This window comes from Xiphophorus hellerii, chromosome 8 (assembly GCF_003331165.1).
Source record: "Xiphophorus hellerii strain 12219 chromosome 8, Xiphophorus_hellerii-4.1, whole genome shotgun sequence".
Classification (NCBI taxonomy): Eukaryota; Metazoa; Chordata; class Actinopteri; order Cyprinodontiformes; family Poeciliidae; genus Xiphophorus; species Xiphophorus hellerii.
Genome location: NC_045679.1, coordinates 15,144,569 through 15,168,469, shown reverse-complemented (window position 1 = coordinate 15,168,469; position 23,901 = coordinate 15,144,569). Strand labels below are relative to the sequence as shown.

At 37.1% G+C, this 23,901-nt stretch overlaps 4 protein-coding genes across 5 annotated transcripts; 3 read left to right on the top strand and 1 right to left on the bottom strand.

The window, feature by feature from the left end:
• The first annotated feature begins 878 nt into the window (after window positions 1-878).
• On the top strand, window positions 879-11,048 carry prodha (proline dehydrogenase (oxidase) 1a). The gene is made up of 14 exons (XM_032569968.1): window positions 879-1,335; window positions 1,429-1,637; window positions 3,824-3,858; window positions 4,521-4,670; window positions 5,154-5,218; window positions 5,419-5,535; window positions 5,700-5,779; window positions 5,907-5,988; window positions 6,471-6,563; window positions 6,783-6,929; window positions 7,392-7,567; window positions 7,655-7,753; window positions 7,928-8,016; window positions 9,548-11,048. Exons 1-14 carry the CDS (start codon window positions 991-993, stop codon window positions 9,736-9,738), a joined length of 1,878 nt encoding a protein of 625 aa, XP_032425859.1. The 5' UTR covers window positions 879-990; the 3' UTR covers window positions 9,739-11,048.
• A 4,133-nt stretch (window positions 11,049-15,181) lies between these two features.
• On the top strand, window positions 15,182-18,559 carry gal3st1b (galactose-3-O-sulfotransferase 1b). Its single transcript, XM_032569039.1, is given in 3 exon segments — window positions 15,182-15,221; window positions 15,224-15,350; window positions 16,837-18,559. Coding segments are annotated over 3 exon segments (1,308 nt in total). The 3' UTR covers window positions 17,978-18,559.
• A 1,109-nt stretch (window positions 18,560-19,668) lies between these two features.
• uqcr10 (ubiquinol-cytochrome c reductase, complex III subunit X) lies at window positions 19,669-20,351 on the bottom strand. Its single transcript, XM_032569927.1, has 2 exons — window positions 20,163-20,351; window positions 19,669-20,000 (listed from the first exon to the last, which is right to left on the bottom strand). The coding sequence occupies exons 1-2, from the start codon at window positions 20,301-20,303 to the stop codon at window positions 19,953-19,955; spliced, it is 189 nt and encodes a 62-aa protein (XP_032425818.1). The 5' UTR covers window positions 20,304-20,351; the 3' UTR covers window positions 19,669-19,952.
• On the top strand, window positions 20,341-22,902 carry zmat5 (zinc finger, matrin-type 5). 2 transcript variants are annotated; one of them, XM_032569925.1, is made up of 6 exons: window positions 20,341-20,547; window positions 20,986-21,168; window positions 21,614-21,676; window positions 21,837-21,917; window positions 22,231-22,339; window positions 22,447-22,902. In XM_032569925.1, exons 2-6 carry the CDS (start codon window positions 21,042-21,044, stop codon window positions 22,592-22,594), a joined length of 528 nt encoding a protein of 175 aa, XP_032425816.1. In that variant the 5' UTR covers window positions 20,341-20,547; window positions 20,986-21,041; the 3' UTR covers window positions 22,595-22,902. The 2 variants fall into 2 exon arrangements, with proteins under 2 accessions (XP_032425816.1, XP_032425817.1); XM_032569926.1 differs by having other exon boundaries at window positions 20,374-20,547; window positions 21,024-21,168.
• Window positions 22,903-23,901: the final 999 nt, after the last annotated feature.

The window sequence follows — 23,901 nt, the reverse complement described above, 5'->3', positions numbered from 1 at the left end:
ATCTGTTTTTGTTTTTTATTTTTTGTTCACCAACCATGGCTTTAATTGAAATCTCAGAAATTACTCCTAGTAATATTCTATTAACTAAAGTATTAAATTAATTATTTTTTAATCAGTTTTATATCTCATGTACTTTTATTTTGTAAAGTCGGGTAGAATAACTTTATTAAGCTACATTTACTTGAGTAAATGTGAGGTGTGCTTTTAGGAGTAGTTTTAGTGCACCGTGCCAATGCCTCAGTAATATTTTTATGAAGTATAATTAATCTTACTTGAATAAAAAATTGGAGATTTTACCCACGACGAATAACGTTAATGAATGAAGAATCAACACATTTTAACCAAAAATGAATGAGACACAGAAACACGCATAAAGTCCATGATAAACGGAGACTTTTGGGCGTATACAAGCTTTGTTGTTCTAATATTATTTGCTGAGCCTGCCGTGCCATTTGGAGATCAAGCACACAGTAAGCACCATGTATTGTCATTTAAAGTATCTATAACGGGGTTTTACGTAGAAAAAATATTTGTAAAAGTCTTTCTTTTGCCTGAATTAGTTGTTTTTATTATGTCATTTATTTTTTTCTATTTTAGTATTTAGAATCTGCTCATAACATCTTTTGTCTGTCTGATGATGTCATTTTTTAAGCATTGATGTTTGCTTGAAGTAGGCACCAGCACCCCTAGTAGGCTCGTACCCATGCAGGGATAAGCGAATGCATGTTAGATAATGGATGGATGAATGTAATAACAAAAGCATAATCTGTTAGATTCCATGCAGGATATTTTATTTTATTTTAATAAGAAGAGCGCGTGCTTCGCCATGTGAGGAACCGCCCCTCGAGACCAGAGAGATGAGTTGCAGCCGCACCGACTCGCGCGCTCATTACACAACCGTCACCCATTGAAGCAGCAGCCAAGCAGCCCGGAACTGATCACTGCGGTTTAAAAAAAAAAAAAAAAAACTCATTTAAAGAAGGGGGAAATATGTCCTACACAAAGTTGGTTGCGTCTCTTGCTCGAGCGAAGTCGGGAAACATCAACAAAATTCGCATTTCACCTTCAAGATGTCGGTCAACTGTGGCATCCCCGAAGAGCCAGGAAGAGAAGGAGCCGCAGCGGCAGTTAGAGGGCTGCACGGTGGTGGATGCTGTCCCAATAGAACTCATCAGCCAGACCAAAAACGCCAAAGACGTGCGTCTGAAGAGAATTCACATCGACTTCGACAACACCGAAGACGCATACAAAAGTAAGAATAACATCGAGCTGCTGCGAAGTCTGCTGGTCTTCAACCTGTGTACAATCGACATCCTTGTTGAGAAGAATAAGGAGGTGAGTTTATCTGAAAACGCTGTAATTCAACTTGCAAATTATCTGTGTGTTAAAACAAACCAGCGTTATAACCTCTTTTCATTGCTCTTTCAGCTGATGGAACTCAGTAAGAAGCTCCTGGGTCAGCGGTTGTTTGAGAAGCTGATGAAGATGACCTTCTATGGTCAGTTTGTGGCAGGGGAAGACCATAACGCTATTAAACCTTTAATCCACAAGAACCAGGCGTTTGGTGTGGGGGCAGTGCTGGACTACAGTGTGGAAGAAGATCTGACACAAGAGGAGGCAGAGAAGAAAGAAATGGAGTAAGTACAAAGCCATTCACTTAATTAAAATACTACTGAAACCCATTTATTTCAGAAACTTAAACACACAGATGAATGTTTGAAAACTTTTATTTCTGTAAATAATTTCCCACTTACATGTCATAAAAATATGACATTTAAATTTATAGTATCTACACCAGACCAATGACAAAAATAGTATTAAAAACAAAAATGTGTACTTATAGAAATGTATGCTTAATACCTGCTTAAAGGATGTTATTTTGAAAAGGTAATTGTAATCTGAGAAACGGGCCTCATCTGAACACATATTCACTGAGGGTAAAGGTTGAGTTATCTGCAATGTGAATTCAGGTTTGTATTTAAGTAGTTGTACCACTGTTTAGTAAGCCTCGCATGTAAAAGGAAGGCAGGGCCTTTCCTCTGTAGTTATATAACAAGCTTAATACATGCAAACCAGTTGACACAAGTACATTTGCACAGTCTGTCCTTATATCCTAGTTTGTATCTTAATGGGTGTGTCTGCACCACAACAGAGTCTTTCTGTCCAAGCCTTTATTGTCAGTCAACAATAAAACAAACACACTAAAAACTGGGAATTCAGACGGCTATTTAAAGTTAGAGAGTGAAAACCATCCCTCTGCATATTTATGACATGAGTAGTGTGTTTTGGATAGCAACTGCAGGAATAACATTAAATACCACTGACAAAACACATTTCCTGAGACTCCTTCTTTACAGGAGTATGACTATGAGGTGAAATTATGTCCAATAATAGCATTTAAATATTGAGATATTTCAGCAGATCTCCCATACTGAAATTGCTCAGTAATTGCTTCAGAAAGTGATTCTTTAGTTCTTTGGCCTCTGCTTGGAGAGTAGACAACATTTCATGTTGACTGCAGCCTAACTACAGAAACAGATTAAGCCACCATCATACTTGCATGAAATGTGGTAGAAAAGAAAGAGCAACTTCGCTATTCATTACCTACTTCCCTATTTTTAAATACTAGGGTTGTAAAATTCCAGGGAATTATTTTCATTTGGAACAATTAACAGAATTATTAGATAGTTTTGGGGGTCGGGGGGTATCATTTACAACCAGATCTCATGCAAGTAACCTTAAGTAAGTTTACCCCATTGCTCAATCACATGCGCATGACAACCTGCAAACTGCAGGGGTAGTGTGGCGGTGCAATTACATGCAGAGTCTTCCATCACATGACAATGTTGACCCCAGGCCTTTTAAGCCTGCATGTTTGAGCACAGAGCTCAAAGTTAATGGAACAGTTGATTATACTACTAGGCAAATATGTGTACATATTGTATTAATGTTTTATCTTGCAATTATTACATGGCAAAATAAAATAGATTTCTGTTTAAATATGATAGAGTTTGTTTAAATTACCCCAACTGTTAGTTACTTTCTACAATTTGCATGGGAATTTTTCCAATTCGGAATATTTTCAGAATAAGTCAGCTTAACATATAAGATAGACAAAGACCAGAGGTTTTCCACATATTACATTCAGAATAAAAGTTTGATTTAATCTTTTAAATTAAGTATTTTATTTCCTTCCATAAATTCTATAACATTCCACTGTACTGTACTTTCTGCTCTTATCTTATCTCTTCATGTATTGCTTCCGCTATGCCTCCTGATCTGTGTAATCTACAGCATGTTTTTCACCTCTTTAAAGGCCTGTAATCAAATCTTAGTGTTTTATATTTGTTTTCAACAACACAAGCAGTTCTTGTCCCCTATTGGCCAATTGGGACATACCTCCCTCTTCTGATTGGTTGAATCTGATATCCAGCTGGAGGAGTCAACATTATTAAAAGGCTGCCGACGCTTAAGGCTAATGTGTTGTAACTCTTTATTATACACTCATACCCTTGCAAAGAAGGATTGTGGACTTGTCTCTGGTGCAATAAGCACAGTTTATTTTTGTCCAAATGCTTTTACTACAAAAAGCATTTTCTGTTTTTCAGTACCTTCTTTGATAATATATCAAGAAGACTGTTTGCCTCAATATAAAGAGAAAAAGACAGAATATCTCAGCAAGTCAGCATAAATCAGAATCACATTGTTTCTCAGCACATAAGATTTACTGTGAAAATATAATTTATCAGTAGAAAATGTTTATTAATGCATTCTATAAAGAATAACCGAGTCTTCTAATGCAAATCTCCTTTATTTTCCCCAGTTCCTGTGTTTCCAAGGCAGAGAAGGAAAGCCCAGGTGTGTATATTGATTCACATTAGGGATGATTTATTTATTTAAAGTTGTGCAACATATCAGCTTATATGCTCCGTGTAGTAAGAAGCGGCAGGGAAGTAGGCTGATATGGTGAAAAGAGGGTTCACCTTGTTTGGAATGATGACACTGCAAGTGAAAGCTGTTCTAGTGCAGAGTGACATGCTGGACTCTCATGCCAACATGTGCTTTTGGCTGGACCGCACTGGTTGTAGCTGGTTCTCGTTAGGTATGAGATGTCCAGTTCAGCTGTTGCAGCAGGATGACGTTTGATTCATGTGAAGAGTTTAACGCTTAAACCCAGCTGCAAGGCTTCCTCCGAAAGAAATGTTTCTCCTTGTATGTTCTTGCGGTTACTCAGTTTAACTATATTATTTGTATATGTTTCATGATATATATAATATTTTATGTGAAATAGCTCAGCTCTTTAAGATGAAATACAATTATACTAATGATAACTTTTGCCATTTTTGATACAAAATGTTGCATCAAAACTTTAGTTACTGAGTTCTAGTAACTCAGTAACTAGAACTGAGTTACAACATAATTCAGTTCTAGTTTGTAAACAGTAAATTACTCCATAAAAATCCAAGTTGAAGTGCATTGTTTCCTCACATAAGTTGGTTAAGATCAGTTTTCCTCTTTAGGTGCAGATCATCGTGAAAAGAAGTACAAGGCCCACCGTCAGTTTGGGGACAGACGTGGAGGTGTCATCAGCGCTCGCACATACTTTTATGCTGATGAAGCCAAATGTGACAATCAAATGGAGACATTCATAAACTGTATTAAAGCATCAGGTAGGTAATATCTGAAGCAGTTAGGGAAAGGAGTATTTGTTTTTATTTTTAAAGTGAAAAAGTTCAAATAAATGAATGCATTATTAATACAAGAGTGACAGAGTTGATTTGAAGATGATATATTTTTACCAGTTGTATGAAGAGCTGGTATGTAGGCAGTATCTTCTATGCAGTAGAACAAGGTCACTGTGTTGTTCCTCTGAGTTTATGATGGAGCCAAGACATTCACTGACCAGAAAAGCAAATATTTTGCCATCTAAAGCAGATCAAACTTCACAAACATCATTGCTGATTAGGCAAACAGTATACTGTGGTTTTTTGCACGTCTATTACTCAACATGTTTGCTGTATCTAGTTTATTGCAACATATTTTTTACACTGTCGGTTGCATATGTACTCATGTGATGTCCATTAAAAAAGTAAATATTAGTTTTAGCAATAAATGACCAGCCATCTTTAAACCACACTGCTTATTTATTTTAGGTGGAGTTTCAAATGATGGATTCTCTGCAATTAAAATGACTGCACTGGGACGACCACAGTTCCTTGTAAGAATAACTTTACATCTTTTTGTATAAATAATGAGCATCATTTCACTAAATTAGCCACTTTTTCCATTTTTTGGATTACATATAATATTTATCAAAGTTAAATAAAGTTACGTCTGAGTTGTTATCTGTGTCAGACAGAACTGCAGTTGACTTTTATTACATGTTTATGATTAAAATCTTATCTTTTGCTTAAACAGCTTCAGTTTTCAGAGGTTCTTGTCAAATGGAGGAAGTTCTTTAACTTCCTCGCTGAACAGCAAGGAAAATCTGACATGACTGCTTTGGAGAAAAGACTGGAACTGGAGCAGCTGAAGGTATTTTATGCCTTTTTCATGTCCCTACATGCTCACCTGGGACGGGTGTCTTTGAATATTCTTTTTAGATTATTTTAGAACACTTCTGTTCGTATATTTGTGGGATGTTTACTATTTAAACCAATAAAACTTTTTATTTGTATTGTTATATTTTGTTCGTATAGGAAAGTTTGACTCAAATGGGTGTAGCAGCCAAAGATGACATTGAGAACTGGTTCACTGGGGAGAAGCTGGGTTTGTCAGGGTAAGATAACCTTCCATTTGCTGAGAAACAACGGTGGTGCCTTTTTCCTTACACCTCATTTATTAGCTGGACTTCCTTAAACTGTATGAAGCGTTTATTGCATTTCTACTGCATTTGATTTCCCCAGAACAATCGACTTGCTGGACTGGAACAGTCTGATAAATGATACAACAAAAATGTCCAATCTGCTCATGGTGCCAAATCTTGAGGTAAGTCATTGCAACTTTTATGGTGTTTTCAGAAGTGATCTGGTGATAAATTGGCAGTTGTTCCAATGTATGCTGCGTACCTACAAAACCTTTAAATTAACAACAAAAACACTTGTCAGATAAACCTATGTGATTAATGCCCTATTTTTAAAGCAAAGTATGAGTAACAGATGGGGATATAGCACCTGTTACTCAGGAACAGAAATGTAGATGCTGGCAAGAACATCTCTTCCACTTTATGCTTGATTTCCTGCTCATTTGGTGGAAAATAATCAGATCTGAATTCACTGATGTGGAAAAAAACATCTTCCTCCCCCCCAACTAAAAAATATTGGAATCACAATTTAGAGAAAAGACAGACCCCGAATATTGGAGAAACTTGTACTGATCATCCTGCAGTTTTCTCTGTATGACACACGCCATGGTAAGGAGTTCATATTCTTCAATAAGAGTGCTAATGACTCTGTGTTTTGGCTGTGCAGACAGGCCAGCTGGAATCTTTGTCTAACAAGTTTACAGCCGAGGAGGAGAGCCAGATGAAGAGAATGCTGCAGAGAGTCGACATTCTAGCAAAGGTGAGAACTCAAAAAGATGACCAAAGTTACTAACAGTACATTAAATAATATATAGACGCAAATTGATTATAACTTACCATAGAGGTGCTGTTTAAGGAAAAACAAAATGCCAAATATAGATATTAACCACAGGCTCTGTGTGCCTTGTGCACATATTCAGTTGCTGCTGTAATATACATTATCAAGAAGCATTATGAGAACTACTACTTTGTGCTTCAGCATGCTCTGGAGAATGGAGTGAGGCTCATGGTGGATGCTGAGCAGACGTACTTCCAACCAGCTATCAGTCGACTCACCTTGGAGATGCAGAGGAAGTTCAACAGAGAAAAGCCAGTGATTTTCAACACTTACCAGTGTTATCTTAAGGTGAATATTATTATTTATTAGGGATTTTGGAGGATTGATATTGATTTTACATTGCAGTTATAGATAAGGTTATTACTATTTTCAAAACTGGAAAATTGAGAAAGGTCACTTTGTTTTATTATACTTGATTTTATTCCTTACACCTTTTTTATTAACATAATTTTGATGAAGTTATGGTAATAATTAAAGGTTGTTATAAATATTTTCACCTTTTGAAACCCTGAACATTTTTCTTAATAAAAATGTGTAGTCATTGAGAATATTACCTCTTTGTTACAATCTTATTACAATTTGTTTCAGTTTAAATTAAATTAAATTAAAAAAGAAATAACTTCTCACGGTTACAGCACATATGTTATCGAATGTTTTCATTGTGAAAAAAACTATATTTTCTAAAAGCCTAAATAAGACTGAGTGGTACTAATGCTCATCATATTTTTCCTATTGTCAATGGTTTTCTAGGAAGCCTACGACAATGTGACTTTGGATGTAGAGCTGTCCCGACGAGAGGGTTGGTACTTTGGTGCCAAACTCGTTCGTGGCGCTTATATGTACCAAGAGAGAGCCAGAGCCCAGGAGATCGGCTACGAAGACCCAATAAACCCCGACTACGAAGCCACAAACAGGATGTACCACAAGTAAGTCTTGACTTGGTTCCCAGAGCCTTTCTGTACTTCAGTCAGATAGTTTTTGTATCTCTACTATTTGGCTTTTTGTTTGTCCAGGTGTTTGGAGTATGTCCTGGAGGAGATTGAACACAACAGAAAAGCAAATGTTATGGTTGCTACTCACAATGAGGATACTGTGAAGTTCACTCTTGAAAAGTATGTTTTTCTCTCTGTCCTGCATAAAAATCCAAATTAAAGTTGAATATTGCTCCTTGATTAGATTCCAGATTGTGTTGAAGCATCAAACAGTCCTAATAGCTCTGACTTATGATAATATAATGTTTCACAAGTCTTCAGATAACCTCATGTGTGTTTTTCCAATTTTTTCAGGATGAATGAAATGGGTCTGTCACCCACGGACAATAAAGTTTACTTTGGACAGCTGCTCGGCATGTGTGACCAGATCAGCTTCCCGCTAGGTACGTTGCGCGCAGCTCAGATACTAAAAGCAAACACTAGGTTATGAAATCACAAAGGCTTACATCACAGCCTCATGTGGCCGCAAAGGCTCAGCTAAAACATGATCACCACAGACGTCAGCCTAGTCACAGTCAGGTGAGTCGATGACCTTTAAAAAAGACCTGCAGTGAATGTGTTGAGAGAAAACAAGTTCCTGGTGTCCTTTAGTGAAAGTTGCCAAACATACATCACAACCTTTTGGTGTCAACCCAATATTACCCAATTTGACCTAAAGTAACACTATGCAGACGATGTGGGAACTCAGAATTAAATTATATTGCTATTCTTTTAATTAAACACTAAATACAAGACTTGAATCAATATTTTCTAAAGCCACTTTTTGTTGCAATTGCACCTGCAAGTTTTTGGAGGTATGTCTGTATCAATCAAGTAAGTTTTCATTTAAACCACTCAGGGACGGCTGGTATAAATGGGCTGGTAGGGTAAGCCCTCCCTGATATTTACAATAAAGTTGTTAGAATAAACAACTTAAAATTAAATACCTGAAAATAAATAAATTTTAGAAATAATGTATCACATTTTGTTAAAATTTCAACAAACCTGGTGTCAAACCGCCTGGGGAAAATCCCTGGGTCTTTGCGAAGGGCTAACTTCTGTCAGCCCCATTCAGCGTTACTGTCCGCCACGGCTCAGAATGATTGACAGGCGTCCAGCCACAGCCCCTCGGTTTGCAGCTCATTGGGGCTAATTTTGGTCAGCCCAGGGTCAGTCCGCTGCCACAGGATTCATCTAATCAGGATGGACTTGCCTCGAGCTCGAGTGTGTGTGGCTGTGGTTTGGCGTAGACTGAGAAGGAGCGATGGCGAGCAGTATTAGCATAAACGAGGTGGATTATTTAACCTTTTTGCGTCCCAGAAAAGTCTTCAGAGTGAGCTTCTCTTTAAATAAGGCAGGCCTCATTTAAAAACATATTGTATCTTGTTTCACTTTATCAGTGTGATTGTACGGAAGAGCATTCCTACAGAAGCACATAGCTTCTGTAGCAAGATAAAACAAGATAACTATCACGTTTAAACAAGATACGTATCACGTTACAGCATGTTAGCGCTCGGAATTATTCATATATATATATACTGTATATGAATTTAAACTCTTTTGCTATTCTAAGAGGTGCTCCTTCAGGATTAACCTGTATTTCCCACCATCTGTCTTCATATGAACCCTGACAAACTAACCTGTCCCTGCTGAAGAAAATCATGCTCACATTATCATGCTCCCTGTGAAGATGATGTGGGCGGCAATGTGCGTCACGCAGTTTTGGACGTAGGCTAAGAACTTCTCTGATCTGACCAGAACCCCTTATTTCTAAAACAGCTTTATTCTTTATCCCTGAATTGTCTTTTGTATTTTTTGATCTTGTAGACAAGATTTGAAAACCATGTTGCAGTCTCGAAGTCATGACATTGTATTCTCACATGGTGGCAACAGTGAGCTTCACATCTTTGTCTTTCGTCTCCATGCTGAAAACAGGTCAAGCAGGTTTCCCAGTGTACAAGTACGTCCCATACGGCCCTGTCAATGAGGTGATCCCTTATCTGTCTCGTCGTGCTCAAGAGAACCGGGGCTTCATGAAAGGATCCCAGAGGGAGCGCAGCCTGCTGTGGAACGAACTGAGGCGCAGGTTTCTGGGTGGTCAGATTTTCTACAAGCCTGTCTACTGAAAAACATACAGACTGAAATATCTGTAAACATTCCACTAGCAAACAGTTTTCTCTGTGAGCTTTGTTTTGGGAGGTAAATGTTTTTTTTTTTCCTTAGTTGCACTGGACAGAAGAACGTTATAAGTTTTACCAAAAGTTTTATCAGGTGTGAGATGTATATTGAGAAGCGTATGCAAGAGACAATACTAGAGAGTGAGTTTTAAGTGATGAAACCTCAAGCACACACAGAGATTGTCATCTAAGGAAGAGGAAATGCCGATCCTTTCTGAGGACAAAGAAACCATGAATGAAAATTAAAGTGTTTAGTTTGAATGCCAAAGGTAGCTTGGCTGTATAGAAACTCCTGTGCTTTTAAAGTGAAAATGCTTGTCTGTTTTTACACCTCTTCCTTGTAGCAGTCACTTAAAAGTGCCTTGTAATTTTAACAAAATGATTAATTATGTCATTTCTTTACAACTTTAAGTTTTGTTGCAGTGCAACACTCCAGAATCTTTTAATTTGTTTATCTGTATGTTTAATATTGTTGACTTTTTCTTGAAACAATTTAAGAAAACGTTTTTCTGGCCTATTATAGTACTGATAACATAAAAATGGCTTAAATATTAAATGGTGGTTATTTCCATGTCTGGTTTAATGGTTGAATTTGTAAGTTGAATCAGAGTATCGCTGGGTTTTTTAGTGAACCAGTCTTTAAAAGAGTCACGTGACAGGTCTTAGAAGTTTTTAATCTCATTTTCAGCGAAATGCTTGAGATGTTCTTGTTATCAAACAATGACAGCATTGATTCAAACAAAACATGAACTATCATGTTTCAGTATAACTAAGCCTTTTGAGAACACTGAATAAAATGGTTTTTCTGGCAATGTTTCCATGAAACAGTGGCCCGGTTATATGAACTGGACTTTGCCTTTGTTATTAGAAAAACCGGTTGTATCAGATGATCAGTTTTTTTGCTTTCCAAACCTGACTCATAAGTTTTGATGTAAAAGAAAAGGTTACAATTGAGAAGCAGGAAATGTGTTTCATCCAGATTCTGTTCCATTCAGAAACTGTCGATGTGACAAAAAGCTTGGACATGAATAAATGTTTAAGATTCAGCTACAATTGTCACAAATGTATACATGTAAACTAGCAATATTTTCAACCTCTTTGATTACTGGCAATGGACCACTGGTACAATATGCTTATTAATCTGATGTTAGTTGGGTTTTCTTCTGTAACACCTTTTTTAAATTGAAGTTTATATTTTTATGTGCTTTGTTCTTGTGAATTGTGACCTTAAAAAATAAAATTGCATTAAAATACCTGGATTATTTTTACGTTCTATTTGACTTAAATGGTACCTGGATCAAATTCCCCACAGATATTTCTGCTTTAGGGTTATGCAGTATTTTCTTGTCAGCTCCACTCATGCATGTGCACATTTTGCTCTTATCTTGCATTAAACTGGATTTTTAGATTGTTCTCTGATGTACTTTTATGACAGCGGCATCAATTGTGTTGACATTAGTTGTGCTCCCACTGTCAAACTGCTGAAACAAACAAACATCAGCCAGAGACATCACCAGCTGAGCTGAGGCTGCACCTGTAATCTGATACCTGATAGCAAAACAACAAGTATGTCTTATGTTCAATATCTGGAAAATGTGTGCATTACTTGCAGTACATTAAAAGTCTTCCTCATATACTTTAACACCAATTGGTTCATTATGTTTGTTGCAAAACAATAGGTTTGGTTAGGCTTTGAATAACAATAAGTGCTAAAGGCAATTGTTAAAGTTTGTATTTCAGAGAATATTTTGTGATAACTTACTTATCAGGAAATAATAGCCAAACTGCCCAGGGCCACTGGCCTAGTCAAAGTAGTAAATCCAGCTGAGAACCTGTAACAAAACTTGAATTTCTGTTCACAGACACTCCCCATCCGACCTGAGCTTGAGCTATTTTACAAGGAAATTTAGATCTCTAAACAAACAAAACTTATAGATTCATCCACACACATACACTCACCCCTGCACACTGTCACACTTAAGGGCAATCTAATCAACCTAACAATCAAGTGTTTGGATTGAGGGAGGAAGCTGGAGTACCCACGCATTCATTGGGAGAACATACCAACTCTATGCAGAAAGACCTCAGGTTGGGATTCAAACCCAAAACCTTCTTGCACCAACATTAACAGCTGGTAGCACTGTTAATGTCCCCAACGTACTTGCAGCTCTAATAGCAGAAAATAGTCATGCATCCATGTGTTATTCACAATTAGCACTGCTTTGTAGCTATAACACGAAAAAAAGTGAAAACGTTCAAAAGGTACACATACATACCTTTGTAAGGTGGTAACAAAAAAATAAAATATTTTAAAGATGTGGCTGAATTTTTTTTTACAGGGTAAATAATCTGATAATCAGGCCATGTCATGCTTTTATTTTCATGCTCATGAACCAATCTGATCCACACCCAAGTTTAGCTGTCTCTAAGATGTTGATTTCAGCATCTACAAGGGAGCCACACTGTCTCTCCAGTATTTATGATTCTTTTTCTATGCTATAAAAACAATGTATTGACTCTGTAGTTTGACAGAGCTTTACTCTAATCATTTACTGTGATCTGTTTGTGAGTGTAGGATTGTAAGCTCATGTCATGCACATGGTGTTAATTTACATGATATTTTCACCTTAACAGTGCTTGGATAAGTTTTTTTTTTCCATAAGAAGGGCTACATTGCATGTCAACTTCAATAAACAATATCATACTGTAAAATACTTCAATAAAGTCATCATGGATAGTCTCGACTGGAGCTTAGCAGAACTTTATAAAACACTTTGACATGATACAAATTTGAAGAAGAATAATTGTACAGTCCAGGAACAGTCCAAAGGCTTTTAATGCTTTAGCATCTTGACCTTTAATGTTGGACCAGCCAGTGGCCTTTTCCATGTAGGCTGCAGTAATATTAAATTCATTGCCAAAATGTTCTTTGAGGAGTTGCTTGGCCACCACATATCCTCTTTCTGCAGTCATGTGAAGGCAGCTACGTATGAGGTCTCTTGGTTGCCCCCTGGTGCACTGTTCAAGGTAGTACAAACAGTCTCCTTTACAACTGGTCTTTGCTTCCACACAATGTTCAAAGGCTTTCATAAAGGAGTTGAGCTGTAAAGGATCTCCGTCATAGATGGGAATTTCTCGGTGTGGCAGTAACTGGCTTGTTTGCATTTGAACCAGAAGAGCTGTTGTGTCATTCTGTTGTTTCAACACATTGTAGAGGTTTCCAGCAGGTTGATTTTGATTTGATGGAAACAGACTGTTTTGAGTGGCAACATTGGGATCGGATAAAATAATAGAAGCTTTAGAAGCTTGAACAGCAAGGGGAGCCGTTTGCGACACCAAAGTATTAAAAACAGTGTCATCCACCTGAGGTGGAATATGCTTTTCATAGGCTGTGTTTAGATCTGACTCAACCTCTTTATCCAACAGCAGTCCAGCATCTTCTTGAAGCTTCTTTACAGGTTTGGTAACCAACTGTGAAGCTTGTGAGAGGAGTAAAGTAGGTTTGATCTTGGGTCTAGCACCTTCATATGAATCCATTCCATCAGAATGCTTAGACGTATTGCTGCCTTTAGTGCTGCCCTCTAGTGCCATTAGCTTGGCGTTAGAAGCAGCTATTTTGGTGTCCATCTCAAGTTGTTCCTTTCTTTTCTTTAACAGGTATTCCTGCTCCTCCATGCTTCTCCTTTAAAGCAGCTGCACATGCCAGGAGTGCAGCCCTTTCTGCTTCTGCTTTTATTTGTTCAGAAATCGTTGAAGATTTGCTGGTTGTTATAGAAGAATCCCTTTGACTCCCAGTTTTTCTAAAAGACCTTAAGGAAACATTTGAAGTGCTGTCATGAGGTTCAATCTGCAGCTCCACCTCCATCATGATCATGCCACTACTGGCAGTCTTTGGTTCAGCTTCATTATTATTTTTACTCTCATTTTCTTTAATATCATCAGGCGCACCGGCTGAGCAACCTTGAGCCTCAGCCAACCATTTATGAGTAGCAGCAACAAAATCATGAACATTCAACATTTTAGCTTGAAACCATATGTCATGCTTCTGTGCTTCATCCACCGGCAATAATCCCAACAAAACCTGGTGTACCTTTTGTGTTTCTTCAGACAAACCCCAAAACCTTTTAAATTCTCCCTTATTGTCATTCACACACTCTTTGTCATTTTTCAATACTGTAATAGTTTGTCTTAATTTTGAGCTCTTATTTAACTTTGTTTTTCTTTCACTTTCCAAGTCACTGATTTTCACCAACAAAGCTTTGGCTGTTAATTTCACCTGTCTTTTTTCAGTCTCCCATTGAGGACTTTGCTCTTCACCCACAATGTTATTTTTGACCCTCCTGATCCAGATCAATGTTTTCCTCTTCTGCCATAATGGCCGACAGTTTTTAAGTTTATTTATTTACTCGCAAATTGTAGATTGTTTATTTATAGAGAGCTCTCCTTTTGTTTTAATTGATAACATTGTACATTTTTCCGTGTCAAGTATCTAAAGATGTATCCTTCAGCTGAAACCTGTGTGTCACATTCAGTCTTTGTGGGAGGAGATCTGATTTCTTTGTATGCTCAGAACAGCCAATGGGGTGTAACCTCCGGGAAAGTTAACATCATGAAGAGAGAGGTTGTTTTCAATTTGGAGAAGGTGAAGTAATCAGAGTGGCTCCTCTAATGTTACCTCCTCTGGGTAAGTTCAAAGATTTTTGCTTGGTTGTTTTCCTGTTCTTTAAACATCTGAGTACTGAATGCGTCTCGTAGTTTACAAGGCTGTTTTCATTCTTGCTTTTTGAGGAAAGGTTTCAAGACTTTTCCTTTGTGCATAGGCTTTAATCCAGCAGAGCACAGAAAATGAACATGTAACACATGTTAAGTTGTATGAGTTTTAAAAGAAATATTGTATTAAATATTGACAGTGGATTATTACGTAATTGGAAAACAAGTAAGAATATGCAGTCCAGCAGACACATCTACTCAGATGAGACTGTCAGCTTGAAATACCTATTTGACCAGGCATGAGTTCACTGTGTGCAGTGAGAATCTGTTTAGATATTTATCTTTTTACTCTTCAAACGTGTCTTTAGTATTAGCATAGTTTGGGTTCCTCTTGGAGTAAGAATGATTGTCCCTTCTATTACTGTTTTTGTTAAAACTTGAAATATAAGCACAGTGTACATATTTCCAGTATCAACATGAGGGCTGTGTGCTCTATTTGAGAAAAACAAAGACTTTCCATTTCTCTTTCTTATCTTTAGTCTTTGTTTCTCCTTTTCCCGTGAAGACTGTTTCACTTTAGCAAATGTAAACTTTAAAGCACATAGTTCAAGAAGGAAATTTTATAATTTGAAAATGTTTTGCTGACACATTTTGGCTGCAGTGCAGTTTTGTGTTGGGTAAAATGAGGATTAAATGTTCTCTCCTATTTCATTTTCAGGTTTGCATTTAATAATGTTTCACAAAGGATTTAAATGTACAGCGGTGGTGCGGCGGCTGATACCCTGGGTTGTACTGACCAATGTAATGTTGGTCCTCTACTGTTTGACAATGACACGCCAAGTAAATATAAGGTAAATTAAATAAATAAATAAATAAATAAATGGATTTCAATAATGTCAGTCAATACACAAATGCACTCATCATGGGTATAAACCCTATTAATGATTGGTTGTAAAATTATTTTATTTGAATAGTTTTTTTCCAGGGTGTACTAATTATACTATGAGATTGTTTCAAAGGTTTAAATTTATTTTATGTTTAATTGTTTAATCCACACAGGATCAAAATGTTACATAAAGGTTCAAATAGAGAGCCCAATTTATATAAACCTAAATAAATCTTAGTGAGTTGTTTTTTCAATATGCACTTATTGCAATCGTCAGCAATCATCTGCCATAATTCTAGTTTGATTTTGATCAGTCTTTTTGGCAGAAGTGCTATAGAGTTAATTTAAATAGTTTGATTTGTTGGTACTGATCCACCTGTTAAACATCATCCACAGATTAGTTTGAATCACTGCTTTCCAAAAGCTTAACACTATCTGCCTTTATCCATCCCAAAAGCAGTTTGGATATGTTTGAGAAATTTGTCCTATTAGAAAATATAGCTGTATCCTGGTTCCAACCAACTGACTCAAATTGTCAGTTTGTTGGAACAAAATGACATTTGTAACAACTTTTATAAACACTCTGAGTCATAATTCTGCTGTAAAGATGAGGGACGTCATCTCCAGAGAAACAGATTTCCCAGTGTTATAAACTAACAGGTTGAGAAAGAATCCTTTCAAGCTTTGAGGAAATTGCAGTTGCCCACATGGTCGAGAAAATGTCCGCTAGAGTCAAGGTTTATGGTAAGAAGAAATAAACATGGAGCACCTTGACACCAGTGACAAGAACTGTGTTTGGATGAGTCAAGCAGAGGCTTTAAAACCCTAAAGCACCGTACCAACTGTACATGGTGGTGGTAGCAGCATGCAGTGTGGCTGTTTTGCTACAAGTGGTGTATTGTTCAAAGTGGGTGTATTGATAAAACAGGTGAATATCTTCAACTTTATCTAAAATTAATGCCAGGAGTAAAAAATGTGGACACAATCAGAGAACAATAATTCCAGAACCCTCATCAAATGTGTTTTTAGAAAAGGAAAAGCAGAGTAATGGTAAGGCTTACACTGAACTATACTACACTCAAAAACAGGGTCTGTGTCAGCAACCAGCTCATTTTAATTTCTACCAATTCTGCCAAGAAGATTGTTAAAAATCCGGCCAGAATTATGACAGAACCATTTTGATGGCGACAAAAAGTATATAGGCAAGGAACAGCATTCACGAAGGGATACCTCACAAGGTGTGTATAGTCAACAGAAAGTATAATTTTGACTCTGTGCGGATCGCAGAAAAGCCACAATCTTCAAATTCCAGGTTAGGAATTAATAAAAACATATACCATATTTTCAAATAAATAATTGAAAGCCCTAAATGAATGTGAGCTTCATAGCCTACAGTGTATGTAAATGTCTGACTACAGAAAGAGTAACCCTACTTTTTGTTTCACTCAAAGTCCCACACAGGAAGAGACGTGTCCCCTCAGCATGGCAAAGACAAGTCCAGGCGTCATCACTGGAAACACTGACTCTAAGCAGGACTGCTCTCCCAAAGTGAACATCATGTTCATGAAGACTCATAAAACGGCGAGCAGCACTATCCTCAACATCCTCTACAGGTTTGGGGAAAAGCACAAGCTCAAGTTTGCCTTACCTGACAGACGCAATGATTTCTGCTACCCGCAGCCATTCCTGTGCTCCCAGGTGAAGGACTACAGGCCGGGGGAGTGTTTTAACATTGTTTGCAACCACATGAGGTTCAACTATGAAGAAATGTCCAAACTCTTGCCTCCAAATGCATTGTATGTCACTATCTTACGTGACCCAGTGGATCTCTTTGAGTCAGCTTTCCATTACTTCCAAAAAATAATTCCTCTTACTTGGCACATTAGTGGAAATAACAAACTGACTGAGTTTCTGAACAATCCAGAGGCCTTCTACAGTCCAGAAGCCATTAACTCATTCTATCTTAAAAATTTGCTGTTTTTTGACTTCGGTTTTGATAACAACCTTAAAGTCAATGACCCTCGTGTCATGAAGGAGATTCAGTATTTATCCAGACGTTTTCATCTGGTTCTTATAGCAGAATACTTTGATGAATCTCTGATTCTGCTTAAGGATTTACTTTGCTGGTCCATGGAGGACATCCTGTATTTCAAGCTCAATGTTCGCAGGACCTCATCCGTGTCTCGGCTGGACCCTGAGATGAGAGCCAAAGCCTTACAGTGGAACTGGGCTGACTGGAAACTCTATGAACACTTTAATGCTTCTTTCTGGGAGAGAGTCGAGGCTTATGGAAGAACAAGAATGGAACGAGATGTAAATGAGCTGAGGAGAAGAAATGCTGAGATGAGGGCCACCTGCATTGAGGGTGGAGATGCAGTTGAAGCTCAGAAGATTAAAGACACACATTTCAAGCCTTGGCAGCCCATTGGAGAGAAATCCATTATGGGATACAACTTGAGAAATGATATTAATCCTGAAAACAGGACAATATGTGCAAAAATGCTTACACCTGAGATCCAGTACTTATCAGACTTGGGAGTAAATCTCTGGGTGACTAGGCTATGGGGTTGGTTGAAAGATTATATTTTATAAGTGCCTTGTTTTATTTGTATAATTTAACTTAATTTTGAAAATGTTTTAAGATGAAATTAAACAACTTAAGTTGGATGTCCTTTTCACAAACTGTATGTTTATGACTAATTTAAAATGTCAGTACTTGTCAACTGAATTAAAGTTAATTTCCCCACATACAAAAGTCAGGTTTGCTGCACTTCATAAATTTTTTTTACATTGCGAGCTTTCACAAAAAGATTAAAAATAAACATACAGTATTTGTTATGTTTGTTTGTTAAATGTATAATGCATTAACACTAAAAACTATTTATTTAGAGCTAAATAAGTGAGTCATTTCAGACAACTTTAATGATTAAAAATTGTATTTTCTGACTGTGTTTACACTGTTTCATTAATGAATTTCAGTTTAAAGTGTAAATTTATTACTTTAGCAACTAAACAGTCAGAGGTTTAAATGCTAAACCTCTAACTAGGCAGAGAGTATTTCTTCTCGTTGCCCAAGGTGGTATTAGATGGGCATTATACGTGTTTTCTATCCCTTATGGTTGATTTCAGTCTGTGTCGATTAAGAATTTTAATAAAAGTTTGGCATAAAACGTAGTTAAAGCCGAAATCCAATTCCTTGTTTATGTTTGCCATGGGCTATACTGATTTTGTTTAAGAATTGTCTGAATTGTTCTGCACAGAAAAGAGATGTCTTAAAGCACAATTTGAGCTATGAAGCCTTTCTTTTCCTTAGCAGCAGACAATCTTTTTATCTATTGGACGGAAAAAGACTGAGAACATTAGTATTCTCAATAGCATAGTTAGCATCTCTTTGCAAACCAAATATATTTTAGGTGAAGGAAAGAAGGGAGTGTCTCAGCACAGCGTCCATGCAGGAACAACCACTAAATCAAAGTCAATCTTTCTTTGACACTTTATTGGTCTGTTGCTTATTTGTCTTTGTTAGCATTCAGAGTTCTGGCCAAAACTAAATGCCTTATCCAATGCAAGTGCTCATCTGGACACTGGTGCTACTTCCTCTTAGACTATAGATGGGTAGACTGTAAATAAGTGATTAGAAAACCATGGCTAGAACTGCCATGGGTTTTATTACACGTAGAGTTAGTGAGACACCTGGAGGACTAATACTCAACTGCATGCAAAACCTCCAGATGGTGTGGCCAATCTCACATAATATCATTACCAGTTACCTTGCATTAATGTAATTTTCACTTGGGTAATAAATTAAATTATTGCACCTCTGTGTTGTTTTGCAAAAATATTATGGTTAGTGTTATTCAAACCATGTATTGAGTTTATATTGTCATAGTTATACCAGGGGTTTTACGTCACACCATGTCCATGTTTAAGCAAAACTCTACTTTCATAACCCCATCAGTTTAAAGCCACTGTGTCAAGTCATGAGGGAGACGTCACAAAGTTGTAGCAATTAGACAATGGGATAGAGAATAGTCTGATGTAAATATTTTACTACATTCTTATTTCCTCCTACTTATTCATACTAGGGAAAGACAGCGATCAAATCCCATAGTTTTCCAGACTGCATAGGAACCTTAGTTAATAACAGTACAACAGGCTTTCTTGTAAGAGAAAGGTTGGCAAACAAAGAAGTTACTTTATCAAATGCAGTCGAGACACTTTGACAATTTTACATAGCCATTTAAGTTATCAAGAACACAAGAAAAAAATACTAAAACCCTGCATGACATTGAAACAAGTTTAATATAACAATTTACAAGCTGAAGGCAATTAAATCAATAGAAACATCTGCAAGGTAAAGGACGAGCTTTGATCCATTTCCCTGGTGGTCGGGACAGCCTTTCAGCCTCCGCAGGTCCTCTCAGAGCCTCCTCCAGCCTGGGCATGACTTAGTGCACATTGTCCAAGATGACAGCTGCTTCATTCAGATGCTGAATCCAGGAATATATGGTGATGGAAACTAGACAACACATTAGCACTGCAGCCTTATAAAACCGAGGGTGGCGTCCTACTCTTCTTTGTTCTCATAGTTGTGTTTGATGTGTTTCCATAGTTTCTGTAACGAGTCACAATGAGGTAATATTAGACACTTCATAAAAACCGGCGAAACTTAACCAACAGTCATTAACAGACTCGGCTAGCCAAGCTAAGCTAACACTAGCTTCGTCCTTTCCTCACAAGGTCAGCACCGATAAAAAACAACCAGGGATTGACTTACCCCGCGGTTCATCTGCTCAAAAATCGCGTCACCGCCTTGGTCAAACACCCGCTCAAATAAGACAGCTCCAACCATGATGGTCACAGCGAAGGTGGACGTCCTCCTGAAGAGGAGATCGTAGACGGTCTTAGCCAGCGCCATGTCGTCGGTGTAATGTGCACTGCGCAATAGCGGAAGTGGATACACATGACAACTTCCTCTACTGAGGTCTATGTTTTCCCAGCTTATGCACAGCTACCAGCTAAAAGCTACAAACATGTTTTAATGACCGCAGAAAAGCTTTTTTTTTTTTTTGTTTTTGAAATGTTGGTGCATGTTATAGCAAACGCTTAAGAGCCACAGTGGAGTTTTGCCACTGCCGTATAAGGACAATTAACATTTAACGGTATGTCAGAAGGCATGTTAGTGAACCATTTTGGTTTCCAAAAGCAGCTACTTTTCCAGAAGTATTTGTTTAATTTAAAATCTCTTAATGTTGTTTTGACCAGTATTTGTTTGCTGATTAAGAATTGTGTGTTAGTTATTTGTCTGATTAGCCACTATTTAAATTCGCCTAATGTCTTGTTTGTTAGGTGCTTCAGTTGAAGTCTGTCATGTTGACCTCTGCTTTGGGCCCAATTCATAATTTTTGACTCTTGTAATAAATTATGAATCTTTTTGAAACAATTCAGTGTCACTATGACTGGTTTGTCTAAATCCTTGACAGAGACTGATGGAAATATTTATTTAATATTAGTATTTATACCTAGAAGCTGATATGCCAAGACAAATGAGGGAAATCTTCATTCACCATAACCTAGCAGAAATGTTATTTCTGTTCCAGTCTTTTTTTTCTCTGCTTACTCTCTCGCCTATTGACAGCTCTCCGAGTGGAGCACCATGGGGAAGAGGTATTACTGTGACTACTGTGACCGGTCCTTTCAGGACAACATGCACAACAGGAAGAAACATCTAAATGGCGTTCAGCATCACAGAGCGAAGAAAGCCTGGTTTGACCAATTCAGAGGTGAGATGAGGAGGAATTCGTGACATTTGTTTGATGTGCTTTTTCTTCTATTTATCTTTTTAGTTAACTCCTAAATGAGAAACATTTGATCAGCGGACAATTACCTGAAGACAGATCCCACCAGGAAACACAACCACAAATATGTTGTTTTTCTATTAACTTCTAAACTGCTACCTCTATGAAGGAGTCTGCAGCACATTTTTATTTTTACAATCAGTGTTCATTACATGGACTTGATGAGTTAAATCAAAGTTTAACTATGTTAGTTTGAATATATTATTGAAAGACAACCAGAATTGGGAGAACATTAATTCTTCATTTTCATAGATAATAAGCAAGACTTATATATATGAGCTTTTATTTGGCGTCCCTAATATTGACATTTACAGTGCAAAGCTTGATAAGCAAATGTTATGGACACAGAAATGTTTTCTAATCCTTACAGATTCTGCTGCTGTTCTCCACGATGAGCAAATAAAGAAACCCTGCAGGAAGTTTCTCCAAAAAGGTGAAAAAAATTCTCCAAAGAAAACCAAACTATAATATTCTCCCCCCCAAAATTTTTTTAATCAAATTTTACTATCAAATTATATTTGATAATAAAATTATCAAATTGTATGTTATTTTTCATAGTAAAATTTTTTATGCAGATTTTTTTTTTTCTTTAGGAATATGTGATTTTGGCCCAAACTGCAGATTTTCTCACATGTCTGAAGAGGATCTGTTCAACTTAAAAAGACACATGGAAGGTAAGTAGTGGCCACAAGGTGGTGCTGTGTACCATGTGATTTTAGGTGTAGATATAAATTTCAGAAGTGATGGTTTCTTTTATAATAACACCAGTTTTGGTCTTACTTAAAAGAAAAAAGATCCTATTGACACAACAGGCTTTAATTTTTTTTTTAAATGAAGGATTAACACAGAAACTAAAGAAATACTCAACATATTCAAAGATATTAATGAAACACAAATGTACAGTGTGTTCTAGGTTACATGAAGGTTGCACATAGAAAACCATTTAACTGCTGTATCTTAATGAATGCAATATTTCTTTATTTTAAGAGGAAAGACAACACAAAGAGGACTCTGAGGACAGAATCATCTCTGGGCGAAGTATAGAGGAATGGCTCTTGAAAAGGGAAAAGAAGCAAGCAGCTCTTGGTAGCAAAGGGTATGCGCATTCCTTTTCACTTTAACATATTGGACTACATGGTTCGCATACCTAATTATTGGTCCTGTTCATTTTTAATTCAATCGTTTAATTATTTATCTCTGCAGAGACTCAAAAACCAAGGAGGACAATGAGGAGGATGAAGCAGAAAGCGATATTCCTCAACAACTCTTCTCCATTCCTGACCTCCCACCCTCACTGTTGCCTCCTCCTCCAGGTGGATGGAGAGTCAGCGCAAGCAGCGAGTGGGGCTGAAGAGCATTCATTCCAGGGTTCAAATCCCAATAACTAGGTATATGATGTCTTTAGAGGGACATTTATTTCAAAGAGATTGTTTCACATTTTTGTTTGAGGATATGCTCATGTTTTCAGCTGCTATAAAACTCCTAAATGTCTAACTTCAGATTGAAGGAAAAGGTTTGAGCAAGAATCCAGCAGACATATTTGGAATCCCCTGAAATACATCTATTTACTATCATTTACATTGCTGTAGCTAAAGCATAAAATATAAGGAATTTTGAGTTATTATGAAGACTAATAAAAGAAGAAAAAATGACAAAATATGTATTGTTTTATTTGTATTTATTAGATTATACAGGTGCTATTGAAAGGAACTGACTTCCTTCCACAGCTGAGAAACAGTCATGTTAGGTTAACAGGTGACCTCAGAAAAGATGGTTTATCATGTTTTTACAGAAAGAATTGACAATCAATCTGTTGCTCATGTACTTTAACTTTTCAGTGGTATTGAGCTTTCTAAACTTGCATATTTCTAACTTTTTGTTAGCTGAATTTATAAAGTTAATTTAAATTGGCTGGTTTTCTGGCACAGCTCCAACTTAAAACCTGAACCAAAAACTCAGGGCTTTGGGATGATTATTCCAGAAGCTTAATATAAACAAACTTAAGGTATTCCAACTCATGTTTTGGATGAGCTTTTGGGATTGCCTTGTTGGAACATCTGTCTATGTCCAAGTTTGGTCATCTACCTGCTGAAGTGTTTTGTTTATTCATTATCACAGCTTGATGCTTCCACCACCATACTTGGAAATTGCTGTTATTGTAGACAAATAATTCAGCCATTTGCAAATGGTTTCTTCTTCTGGGCAGCTGCAAATTTCAGTCAAGCATCCATCCATCCGTCCATCCATTTTCTTCCGCTTATCCGGGGTCGGGTCGCAGAAGTAGCAGCTTCAGAAGGGAGGCCCAGACTTCCCTCATTTATTTTGAAGCCAATGTCTTTTTGTTTTCTTTTTGTGCCTTTTAATTAATGACAGTGTAAAAGTTGTTTCAATTTGAACAATGGCATTGATTATCAAACTTCAGAATAGGCTTGATCCTTTATGGTCCCTGAGTTTTTCAAGCACATCTCCACCAATTTTTTCTTCTAAGATTGGCAATTTGGTTCTCCTTCTGGACTTTGTTTTGACACCTCGTGTTTACCTATGATTGATTGTTTGAACGGATGATCTTGAAATATGCAGTTGTTTTAAAAAAGCTCCAAAAAGCTGCCAGCTATTTTTCAATCTACAATTCTTCCTATGGTCTAAGCTAATAACTGC

Excerpts from the sequence above, each read along its gene's own strand:
- prodha (XM_032569968.1), top strand. The coding sequence starts at position 991 with ATGTCCTACACAAAGTTGGTTGCGTCTCTTGCTCGAGCGAAGTCGGGA. Across the intron at positions 5,219-5,418 it reads TGGGACGACCACAGTTCCTT|CTTCAGTTTTCAGAGGTTCT; the intron begins GTAAGAATAACT and ends TTGCTTAAACAG. Across the intron at positions 5,780-5,906 it reads GAGAAGCTGGGTTTGTCAGG|AACAATCGACTTGCTGGACT; the intron begins GTAAGATAACCT and ends TGATTTCCCCAG.
- uqcr10 (XM_032569927.1), bottom strand. The coding sequence starts at position 20,303 with ATGGCGCTGGCTAAGACCGTCTACGATCTCCTCTTCAGGAGGACGTCC. Across the intron at positions 20,001-20,162 it reads TTGAGCAGATGAACCGCGGG|AAACTATGGAAACACATCAA; the intron begins GTAAGTCAATCC and ends GACTCGTTACAG.
- zmat5 (XM_032569925.1), top strand. The coding sequence starts at position 21,042 with ATGGGGAAGAGGTATTACTGTGACTACTGTGACCGGTCCTTTCAGGAC. Across the intron at positions 21,169-21,613 it reads CTGGTTTGACCAATTCAGAG|ATTCTGCTGCTGTTCTCCAC; the intron begins GTGAGATGAGGA and ends TAATCCTTACAG. Across the intron at positions 22,340-22,446 it reads GCAGCTCTTGGTAGCAAAGG|AGACTCAAAAACCAAGGAGG; the intron begins GTATGCGCATTC and ends TTATCTCTGCAG.